At 44.1% G+C, this 12,364-nt stretch overlaps 1 protein-coding gene across 4 annotated transcripts in view; it reads left to right on the top strand.

Moving 5' to 3' along the window:
• Nucleotides 1–12,364, top strand: part of MSRA (methionine sulfoxide reductase A) — a 285,576-nt gene that overhangs the window by 200,652 nt on the left and 72,560 nt on the right. For all 4 annotated transcript variants that reach the window (XM_031442126.2, XM_031442129.2, XM_031442132.2 and 1 more), the window contains exon 5: nucleotides 2,926–3,032. In XM_031442126.2, coding sequence (XP_031297986.2) covers nucleotides 2,926–3,032 — 107 coding nt within the window. The remainder of the gene's footprint in view (nucleotides 1–2,925; nucleotides 3,033–12,364) is intronic.

Raw genomic sequence — 12,364 nt, forward strand, 5'->3', positions numbered from 1 at the left:
AAAAAAAACTAACTCAAAAAGATATGTGCACCCCAATGTTCATATCAGCATTATTTATAATAACCAAGATATGGAAACAACCTAAGTATCCATCAATAGATGAATGGACAAAGAAGATGTGGTGTATATATACAATGGAATATCATTCAGCCATAATATAACTAATAATACATAATATTACTCAGCCATTTGCAACAATGTGGACAGACCTAGAGGGTATTATGCTTAGTGAAATAAATCAGAAAGAGAAAGATAAATACTCTATGTTATCACTTATATGTGAAATCTAAAAAATAACACAAACAAATGTATATAACAAAACAGAAACAGACTCACAGATATAGAGAACAAACTAACGGTTACTAGTGGGGAGAGAAAAGGGGAAAGGGTAAGATAGGGCTAGAGGATTAAGAGGTACAAACTATTACATATAAAATAAATAAGCAACAAGGATCTGTTGTGTGTATGTTGAGAAGCATTCCTTAAACAAGGTATAGAAAGTATTAACCATAAGAGAAACTGCTTGATAAATTTAACTATATATTAAAATCAAACTTTGGTTCATCAAAAAATATCATAAAGAAATTGTAAGGACAGAGAGGTTATATTTGACTAAGTATTAGTATCCAAGATACATAAATATTTTTAAAAATTAAAAAAAATCTCCAATAGATTTTTTTTAAAGGCAGACCACTGAATAGAAAAATGGGCGAAAGACTAGAACAGTGGTGAAGACCGTCTTATTTCTGAATCCCAGTAGCTGGTACCTTGGACAGGGAAAAACAGATGAATGAATGGAAGGAAGACAAGAAGGCAAGAAGTCAGGAAGAAGGGCTTTTAAAACGATTTTTATCATTAATTTTCATTGTTCCTGTTTCTTTCTACCAGTCTGCAAGTCTTTCTTTCCCACTTCCTAGTAACCCAGTGAGTGTGAGCTTGAGCAGTACAAGATAATTGCCAACAGGCTTGATTTTTTCAAGCTTCAGATCAGAGACCAAGAGTGAAGACATCGTATTGTGAAGCTCTTCATGGGCTGGGGCAGGGGAAGGAGAATTCACTCAAAGAGACTTCCCCCTCTCTTGGGTTTGTTTTCCACTAAAATGGAGAACTAGGGTGGAGATTAGCAGAGGTAAAATTTAACTAGGAAGGTAATTCTGTAAAAATAAATAAATAAATAGATGTAATAAACAGGAAAAAACTAAATAGTACATTTCTACACACATAAAATTAATTCTGAACCTCTCTTTAGATCGTTTATCTGTGTAACCCCTGCTGTGTGAGTATCTGAGAGATTAATATAAATAATACTTTTTCTGGGGGGAAAAAGAGTTGCTCCTAGAATATCTTGTGTGATGTCATTGGTTATTTTTATTTCAAACTAGTTCTGAGCTGTTCTAAGATTATGAAAAGTTGTAAATATAGAGTGTTTAACACCTGCATCATTTTTTACAGTCAGCAGAGTGCTTTACAGGTTCCGTCTCATTTACTCCTCCCCACAAACCTATAGGTTAGGCCCTTATAATCCTTGTTCTGCGGAAGAGGTTTGAAGCTCAGAAAGATGAGGTAATTTGCATAACACGTCAGTGGCAGAATCAGACTCAAAAACAAGATCTTGCAGCTCCAAGTCCTAGGCTTCTTACAAGGGGTTTAGTAAGCAGATTTTCCTCACATATGAATGACTGTTTGGCGTTCATTATATAAACCAATGGAGGTTGAAAGAAATGGTGAAAGTTTAATGATGCTAAACATCTGTAAATGCAATGTCTTAAAAATAATGAGAACAGAAAATCCATAGTTCTGTAGGTTTTTCAATCTGTTGAACATAAAATCATATTTCCCAGTGAACCATCTGTCTTCAAATTTGAAGCTTCTGTCTGTTTAAGAAGCCCCTTCCTTAGTGAACCAAGAAGTATGTGTATTGGAATTAACCAAATACACACACGTCTGGGGCTATATATGTATGGTTTTGGTTTAAGATATGCCTTCTCCTCAGGATGAACTTTAATGGAAAAAGTCAATCAAAATAATGTTGTTGAGTAGATGGGAGAGTTAATGCCTTGTCCAGTTTCATTCAAGACTCAAAGGATCCTGAACAAAGGCTGTGACATTTTCTCTCTATTCTCTGCTGTATCTCTTTAGCACTTTCTTGTCCTCCTTTCTGGCCAGTCAAGGGTTTAGCCAGAGTTGACCAAGAAGAGAACATGTATTGATTCTGACACGGGGAGCTTTTAGTTTTATTAGAACATCCAAGAAGATCAGGGCTGTAAATTCAAATTTGAAAGACAGATTTGAAATTTGCCCACTGATGAATAACTCCCATCTTTCCAATGGATGGTTAGTTTGGGTTTGTACAAAGAGAAAAGTGCGGGGAGTCTGGGGCAAGGCTGTGTGTCATGCCTGTGAACTTACTGCTCTTTAAGGTGGTCCACAGGATGTTGGGGACAGCCCAGGCCTGCACAGGAGGACAGGGACAACAGTGACAGGAGCCACATCAGTATTATAGTAGAACAGAGGATCAAGTCAGAATGCAGAACCAAGGGATCACGGCTTCAGGGAAGGGTCCATACATCCCTAGCCTGGATCACAGTGGTAGTATAAACTCTGATTGTAGAAATAATCCATGGATCATTTTTTACAGAAATTCATTACCTTACATACTTGCCTAGAATGACAGCCATGTACATCTTTTCTGTACGGCCACACAATTTTCTGAAATCTTCCTGATATTTCAAACCCTTAGTTAGGTTGTCCCATCAGGGCAAGAGAAGCTCTAAAAACACATGTAAACTTACAGGCTTCATTAGATCCTCCTTCAACCAGATGATCTGTGAAAATATGACCCTTCGAAGAGCCCTCTGTTATACCATATCCTTGGAGTGATTCTCAGATGTTCCCAGTCATGCCCTCTGCCTTCCTCTTCCCTAGGCTTGCGCCAGGGCAACGACCATGGCTCTCAGTACCGCTCTGCCATCTACCCGACCTCCACCGCGCACATGGAGGCAGCCCTGAGGTCCAAGGAGGACTACCAGAAGGTAGGGTCCCCCCTCTCCCTCCTGGGAACCCCCTGCAGAGGGAGAGTCCGCTTCTTGTCACCTGGCACTGTGTTCCATTTGCACGTGGTTTGGAAGTTTCTCTCAGCCTCTAGGAACACAGCCCCTCTGCTCCACAGAAGCGCTAAATGAGCAGACCCTGATGCATTTCTCTTTGAAATCAACTCATCCGGATGAACATACATAGCTTAACACTTAGTCTCTCTGTCTCCTTCTGAGTCTGTCTCTTTTTTCTTCTCTCTGAATAAGTCTGCTTGGGCGGCGACAAAGTGTGACAGACTCGGGGCTGAGATGACAGAAATCTGCTGTCTCATGGTTCTGGAGTCTGGGAGTTCAAAATCATGGCGTTGGCGGGGCTGGTTCCTCCTGAGGCTGCGAGGGCGGGACCTGCTCCAGGCCTCTGTCCTTGACTTGTAGATGGCCGTCTTCTCCCTGTGTCTTCACAGCAGCTCCCGGCTATGCGTGTCTGTTTCTGTGTCCAAATTAGCTCCTTTTATGACAACTCCAGTCGCATTGGATCGGGGCCTTACCTAGTGACCACATTTGAGCTCGGTTACCTCTATGCTGAGGTCCTGGGAGTCGGGATTCCAACATATCTTTTTTGGGGAAACACAGTTCAACCCATAGCGCTGTCTCTCTTGCTAGTAACAGTGGATTGAATTATAATAAAAATACTTCTCAGGAATGTAGACATTACCTCATGAAATAATTATTTTCACTATTAATTTGTATTATGTTTAAAAAATCTCCTCTAATTCAGAGATTCAGTTCTTTTAAAAATAACTAGAGTTGCTTTAATTTTCAGAACTTAGTGATAATGTTTAAATTTTAGTTACCTTTATATTTTCTAATTTGGATCCATGTTTAACAATAGAGCCAGGAGTGACTGTAATACTGCTGTATTTTAGAATTATGTAAAAAGTCTGCTATGCCCCAGTCCCCAGAAGTGTGTGGGTTCTCCACCCATCCCCATGGTGGCAGAGGTGGCAGGGGGCAGGAGGCAGGGACAATGTTCTGGTTTCTACCCCCGTATAGTTTCTTATCCTTCGCTTTGGGTGGAACCCACACTGATTTGAGATAACTGATACACTGATGAAATACCTAAAAATTAGATAGTAAATATTTATTGTTTTCATCGTTTCTCCATTATTTTTGTAGATTTGGGGAATGTTAATCTTATATTCTAAATAGTTGTTCTAACCTTTTGGATGTTCTGTACTTAAGCATATGGAAATTACATACATTCATACATATACTTTTTTTTTACTTGACTTTTAAAAGTAGGGTCTGTTTTTAAAATAAAGCTTGGGCCCTCCTGTGCTCCCAACAACCAGATATCCATTGCTGTTAACATAACCACATGTGACGGCTGTATCACACCTCAGAGAGCAAATACTGTCGTGTCTCCTTAATTTTATGCATAAATAAATCTAGCCCTGGATCCTACTGATAGGTGAGTAGGAAGTCCAGTATTTCTCTCCTGGCAAACTGTCTAACACCCAGAGAGTCCTGGCCCTAGACCTGTGCCTCTGTACGACCCTCTGCCCAGTGGCAGTGGCTTCTTCCTCAGTGCCCGGCAGTGGCCGCCAGCCGCATACGGCTGTTGAGCACTTGAAATGTGGCTCATGAGACTGAGGAACTGAATACTTTATTTACAATGTGTCAATTTCCGGCGCACAGCATAAATGTCCCAGTCATGCATATACATTCAGATATTCATTTTCAGATTCTTTTCACTAAAGGTTATTGCAAGATATTGAATGTAATTCCTTGTACTACACAGAAGAAATTTGTTTTTTAATCTATTTTTATATATAGTGGCTAACATTTGCAAATCTCAGACTCCCAAATTTATCCCTTCCCATCCCCTTTCCCCGGTAACCATTAGATTGTTTACCATGTCTGCAAGTCTGTTTCTTTTGTAGGTGAGTTCATTAGTGTCCTGTTTTCCATGCATTTTTATACGCACTGTTTTCTCCTTTAAGAGCTGGCATTTCTGACCCTGTCACCACATTCAGGGAATTCATCTTGTTTGAGCCCTGGTGGGACCCCCCTGCACTAACTCTAACATTGACTTTGGTTACTAATTTAATAGTCGTCACTAGTTTGCCCCCAGTGACCCCCAGGAACCAGCTTCTTCAGCAACTTTTCTCTGCTGCATGAAGTTGAGAGTGACAGTATTGCTTACCACGGCGCAGCCATTTGAACATAAAATTAGCTGATTTTATCACAGGGACCAATTGTTGAGCTAATTAGATGCGCAGTAGTGCTGATGAGCCAGAAACCCAAAGTGATTTTCCATCTAAACTGTGGTTTCCTGCAAAGTTGGCTGGGTTGTAGATACCAGGCTCCCTGACAACGCTAGGAAGGGAAGGGAGGCTGAAGGAGTTTGCTCGTTTACTAACGCTCAGAGTAGGGAGGCTGGAGATGCTTACAGAAGAGGATCAGAGTGGCATGTCAACTTCACACTGGGTTCCTTGACCTTGAAAGGGCGAGATTCTGTTCACAGAACTTGACAGCTGCTTTGTGGCTTTGGTGAGCTGCAGACTTAGCACAAAATGTGGGCTGTTCTTGCCTTGGAATGAAGACTTTGTAATCGTTTGTTAACGTCATTTTCATATTTTCTCCTCAGAGTCTCACAGTGGAATTATTTGCTTATGGTATTATGGAAGAGATAATTTGGTGTAATATTAATTGTCTTTGGATCATCAAATGTAGACAGTTGACCTCTCAAGTGAACCTGTGATGACAAACATTTTCTAATATTCTAAACTGGATTGTGGCATCTGACCGGGATGTGGGTTGTTCATGTGTGATTCTCAGGACCTGAAAAGTAAACTCTTCCTCATTTAGGAATTAAGCCTTTTGATCACTGATAGATTAAGTCTCCTGAAATTTGATAGAGAATTAATAAATCTTAAGATTTTTCTGGCCACACACCTTACTTCCTTCCCAACTCCTGGAGGCTTCATGAATAGTAAGCACAACCTTTCCCCTGGATGACCTTTTTGGGTGAATGTTAAATTACCCACCATGTGTCAAATGTAAGATAGTGCCTTAATATCTGTCTCTGTCTCTCAGCATGTTTGTTCATCTGTCCACCCACCTACCCACCTATCCATTCATCCATCCATCCATCCATCCATATCTTCAACATAGCTATAATCTCTAAGTATTTACCATGTTTTATCTTGAAATGTAATTATCCAACAGTCTGTCATCTGTTATCAATACTCTATACAGTGTCATTTTAAAGAAAAGTACCCAAAGTGAAAGATAAAAATAATGCAGTTGACTGGATTACAACGTGTATTTTTAGAATTGCTTCAGCTTTGATTATTTAATTTGTTTAGTGGCCACCAACATTCCATGGCTTGTGGCCACATCCTTCCAGTCTCTGTCTCGGTGGCCACGTTGCCTCTTCCCCTTCTGTGTGTCTAATCTCCCGCAGCCTCTCTGTCATAAGGACGTGTGTGATTACATTTTGGGCCCACTGGCTAATCCAAGATAATCCTCCATATCCAAGTCTTTAATTTAATCACACATAATGGTGAAGGATTCCAAGGGATGAGGACGTTCAGGGGGCATCATTATTCAGCCTAACTACACCCCCTGGCCTGGTTTCCATGGTACCACTGCCGCATGTCCAGCCCCAAATAGGGGCTGAAACTGAGAGCTCTCCTTTGATGGGCTGCTTACCAGGTGGTTTCCTGTCTGGCTTCTTCTGGAACCCAGGGCCATATGCTCAGGTCCCCAGAGAGAGGATGGGACTTTATCTCCTCTCTCTTGAGGCCCTTGTCTCATTTTGAAGAAAGGTAGAAATTTGCAGAAGCTTATCCCCTTTCAAACATCTCTACCTTCAAAAAAAGATCCAACTTCATCCCCATCTTACTTACCAAAATAAAGTAACAACCGGAAGGAAATCCTAAGAGCTAGATTCTGGCGGGAGAAGATTGTGTGTGTGTGTAAGGAATCAAAATGCTGTTTGAATGGTTGGCAAGAATGTTCTAGAACTCTTGCAGTCACTTACTACCTGTGGATCCTTGGCTTCTACTTCTGGTCTTCATTCTTAAATTGTCTGAGTGTGGATAGCAAGATTCCCTCACAGATTTGTTATAAGAATTAAATAGAATTTTATACATATGTAAAGTATCTCTTGTTATGGACTGAAAAAAATATATATATATACCTACTTTAGCTAGCATGCAGTAACCGCCCAAAATGCATTAATTGAAGTCGAGCCCCTCAGTTTTCCAATCAAGAAAGTAGTTCTAATTATGCCAACTCTATTGAGAGATGTTAAGTATATGCAATAAATATCCAGTTATGCTGTAATTGTCATATTATAACCGGACCTGATGGTTCCCCACCAGGAGGTACAGATCCTTTGCCTTTTCCTAGTAAGCATCTATTGGCTGAAAATTTTAACATAAATTTTAAAGGGAGGTAAGTCCTCCCTTCCTTACCTTCCCCCTGCCTTCCTCAATAAATTAATACCTTAATTACCTTATCAGATATTAATTATGTGCTGATCAGTTGCCAGACTCCCATTACAGTGGTTTCAAACCCAGCTATCTGAAGAAGGAGTCTGTGAAGTTTCTTGTCATCAATGGTGCTACCCACAGTCCCGAAAGCCCACGTGTCACAAATGCTCTTTCCTGTAGAGCCTCTGCTGGGAACCGTCCTGACATTAAGTGAGCCATGTGGGAGCTCCTCGTTTCCCCCAAGACCTAGTTCTGTGCTTGGCACCTCGCAGATTGTCAGCAGATATTTACTGACCTGAACTGAAAAGATGTAGCAGAATTAAGAAGCCCACTGTTACCCCTTGTTATGGGCTGAATATTTGTGTCCCCTCCTCCCCAAATTCATGTGTTGAAGCCCTAACTCTCAATGTGATGGTATTCGGAGGTGGGGCCTTTGGAAGGTGACTAGAGTTAGATGAGGTCATGAGGGTGGGGCCCCCATGATGGGATTAGTGCCCTTGTAAGAAGAGACCCCAGAGAGCTCTCTCTCCCTGTGTGCACACAGAGAAGAGGTCACTTGAGCACACAATGAGCTGGTGGCCATCTCTAAGTCATGAGAAGAGTCCCCACCATGAAACCTACCCTGCTGGCACTGCCCTGCCTCCAGAACTGTGAGATAGATGTCTTTTGTTTAAAGCCACCCAGTATGGTGGCCCAAGCTGAGACATCATGGAGGGGTGGGAGGAACCACGGCCTTGGGTGAGAACACCTCACTGGGGCCCTGCTCTGCCTTTACTGACCATGACTTTGGACAAGTCTTTACAGCTCTAGTTCCCTGTTTATAAAATGGGGACGAGAAGAACAGAAATTTTCATAAACCTTAGCGGTTTCTAGTGCTTTGTCCCATGTGCTGGGAATGGTGACCCTCACCCCACACAGGGAGACCATTTAGGATCTGCTCTCCTGCCTGCCTGAGGAAGAAACTGAGGCACAGAGGGCTTCATTCACATTCCCAGGATGGCCCAGATAATACACTTAGACAGTTAGAGTCATTTGACTCTGAATCCCATATGCTTTTCTCGCACGCCGTGTGGAGATACTTGGTAATCTGTCAAGCATTTTACAAACATCACAGTTTAATGGGGGGACTCCAGAGACAAGGCTGTTGGCAATGACTTCATCCTGCTTTCCCAGAGGCCCTCAAATCTCAAACCGTTGTGGAAATACAGGATTGGGGAACCTTCCTCTCTGTTGTGAATCGAGAAGATGGCAGGGTTATTCCCGTTTCTTTGTTCGCTGGAAAATGGGTAGGTTGCATCCTAGAAATACCTCTCCTCGATCTGTTGTGTTCTCTGCGCTCTGATGTGAGAACCAGTGACAGCAGCAAAAGACTGTGCTCTCACCAACACCAGAACTCATTTATCTGCATCGAAGCACCCTGAAGAGACATGGGTAAATGTCAGTTGATATTTTATGGTTTAGGGATTAGCCATCTCTTCCTCTTCTTTCTCTTCTTCTTCTTTTTTTAAAATTTGTGCTATCGTTTAAAGCTTGGAGTTATGACTTTTAAAGTCCATGGAAAATCCCTGAATAATTCATTAACTTACCTTAGTCCAAGAGAAAAATCCCCCTTTGTCTGCCCAGCAATAAAGATGAAATTCCTCTTACACCCCTCTTGTAGCTTTGTGGTTATCGTTGCAGGTATTATTATGAACTCTAAATAAGAACTTGGGAAATAAATGTGTTAAAAGTGCCCGTTTCTGGGAGGCAGGCACCTATCTTTCTACGTATGCAGCCGTATAGACAGATAAATCTTTAGCCTTAATGGTTTACTTGCATCTGGGTGATTATTTTCATTTCCACTTAATACTGTGTGTTAGACTCCCTGTGTATGAGTACAGATTGCCCTTTCTTGCACTGTATTTAGAAATATCTGCATTTCCCCTGGGCATTTGTTCATTAATAGGGGGTGGGGAGAGAAAAAGCTTGTAATAATGGGCTTTACATATTATTAAACTGTGTGCATCCACATTTGGGTCCAAATGAGAAATCCAGTTTGTGTTACTGCCCTCTGGTGGTTGTAGTTTGTTACTGCAGCGGCGGGGAAGTGCGACCCTGGGGTGGGGTTCCGTCTGCGGTGGCAGCTTCCAGGAGCGAGGCAGACATCATCGGGCAGGGCTGGGCCATCAGTCTTTAATTCACCTTCGTGCTTCCATCCAAGTGCACCACACGCACTCTAGGATTCCACTTACTGGCCAGAATAATGACAGAAGAAAGCATTCTTGTGAGGACCGAGGAGACATTTTCATTTCAGGGGAGGGATACATACAAAATAACCAGCGGAGGGTGGCCTTCGAGTGAATTCAAACTCTCCATGGGCCACACTCTTCCCCATCTGTCAAGGCCGGCCTGGGAAAATGCAGTGGCTCCCCACGTGTGACATATGTACCCCTTGTGGTACCCAAGATGACTTTAGGGTGTGTCCAGATGAACATTTTAAATTTTAATAGTTATGTGTTAATATTTTAACATGTTTTAGGAAATAGGAGGTGAGTGTTTGCAGCCCATGATTTCCTGGGCATTATTGCTTAGGGGGAGACCGGGAGATGCTGCATTCTCTGCAGCGATGTGGCTGGTGGTTGATGGCCACTGGCTGATGGGGCAGACCGCCCAGGGAGGTGGGGAGATGACGTGGGGCAGCAGTGCTCAGCGACCTGCTTGTGATGTGACCTTGGACTGGTAACCTCTCTACGCCTGGGGCTCCTGATTTGTTAAATAGGATAATAGGGGCTACTTCTTAGGGTGTTGTAACATGACGCGATATGGTGTACAGGTCAGGTGCCTGTCACAGAACGGGCGCCCCAGTCTCCCCACACCCAGGACCCTTCTCGGAGCTCGCCCTCCTCCACGTTCCCATCGTGCTTTTCTTGCCACGCCCACTCCATCCTCCTTCGGACCCGATGTAGGAACAGCTTCCATGTTTTCTTCCCTCTGGACTCCAGGTGGGGCCTCCCCTGTGGAGGGTACTCCACGTGGCACTGCGCACAAAGCAGGACTGCATGTTTGCCGCAAGAGTTAAGCACAAGTGCGGACTAATTCTAAGCGGAGGCGTCTTCCGGTCTTCTGACACATTCAGTGCATTTCATCTATCGGATGAGGACGGGGCCTGTACATTGTCCCTCTGGGTCCCTGATTCATGTGGTCCGATAACAGGGACAGGATTAGGTCTCCTGCCCACTGGCTGCTAGCCGGGAGGAGAAAAGTTCTGCAGTGTCCAGTGCCTGCCTGCGCCGGAATCACTCTTATCTCACCAACCGATACATGGGTTTGTGGTGTGCGCCTGCGTGCACTTGCTCTGCTTGTTAATTTCAGTGGCAGATAAACGCCAGGCAGTGGAAACATTTTAAATACACTGTTTCTGCTAGGATAGGATCTATTTTAGGGACAACAAAAGAGCCCTTGTTGCTGAAGCAGTAGATTCATAAGCCTCGCCCTGGTTTCCTCTGTATAAAATGGCCTTAGGAGTGCTCCGATCAGAGGAAGTACCCCCGGAGGGGAGGGACGTAGGAGCCCTTACGTTTCAGTGGCCACGGGAGCGAAACAGGGTTTGTGGTCTGCTTTGAAATTCCCGTGGATTCTGTCTCAGCTCCTTGTGGTTCTAAGTTTCTCTGATTCACCTCCACAGAGCTTCCCAGCCTGTCCTTAAATGGCTGCAGAAGCCGGCTTGCACGCCTGCCGTGGACGCGATGCTCATTTAAGGCTTCCCGAAATCAGGGCTTCCATGTTTGCCATGGAAGCCGGAGAGCCACAGGCACCTCAGTAGCGGAAATGAAAGAACGTGTGTGTGCGCCTGTGTGTTTAGAACTTAAAGGACAGGGAGAGAAAGAAAATAGATGTTACCGCTTTGCACTTACTTCAGAATATGCCTGACTCCCTCTGGTGGGACCATTTAACTCCAAATGTGTCCCCCTCTCCCCCTCCGCCCCCACCACCCGCTCCCCACCCCCACCACATTCATCTTGGCTCATGTGACATCTGTTCTGGGCACTGTGGAGCCGTCTTCTCGTTGCCATGGCAGCCAGTGGAGAGAGCCCGCCCATTGGCTGCTGGCAGAGAGGAGGAAAAAGAGGCCCACGGTGTCAGGGGTCGTGTGCCTAGGGCCCGCCTGCCACTGTTTTCAGGCAGCTGCTGGCTTGGCCGCATTGACAGAGCTCGCTGCAGCGGGCAGAGCCCCACCGGGACCAGCCGCCACAGCTGCGGACACCTCCGGGCAGATTGGGGGCCCCGAGGTCAATGTCATTAGTTCCTCCCTCAAGTGTGAAGTGTGTGAAGGACAAAAGCAGAGCTGGGAAAGAAAAGTGGGCTGCCTTTTCCTTCACCTTGAACTCCTCGGGGCTCTCTTCTCTTTTGTAGTGTTTGGACTGAAATTCGGAATATGACCCTTTCTGCTCCCGGCCATCCCCACAGAGAGAGAACCTGGGCCTGAGTTAAGCTGTCGGAATAAAAGCCAGTGTCCGATTCCATTTACCTTGACTATGACCCTGTGACTCTTAAAACGAAAAGGGGACAGCATTCCATATCGAAATCCACACCTGAACCTGATTGTTTTTAAAATCATTCTCCTCTTGTTGGAGTCACCTCTGAATTTCACGATGTGATTGGAATCAGAGCTGCAGGTTATCATAGTTCTGGCCTCGTAGCTGTAGGTTACTCACATCCTCACCTCGTGGCCAAGTGAATCAACGCCCCAGTGCCTCGCACCTGGTCAGTTGGACAGATGTAGAGAAGCTGTGAAAGCCTCGTGGGCCAAACCCCTGCTGCCTCTCTCGAGCTCCCTCCTCCAGGTGGGTT

Source organism: Camelus dromedarius, chromosome 36 (genome assembly GCF_036321535.1).
Source record: "Camelus dromedarius isolate mCamDro1 chromosome 36, mCamDro1.pat, whole genome shotgun sequence".
NCBI lineage: Eukaryota > Metazoa > Chordata > Mammalia > Artiodactyla > Camelidae > Camelus > Camelus dromedarius.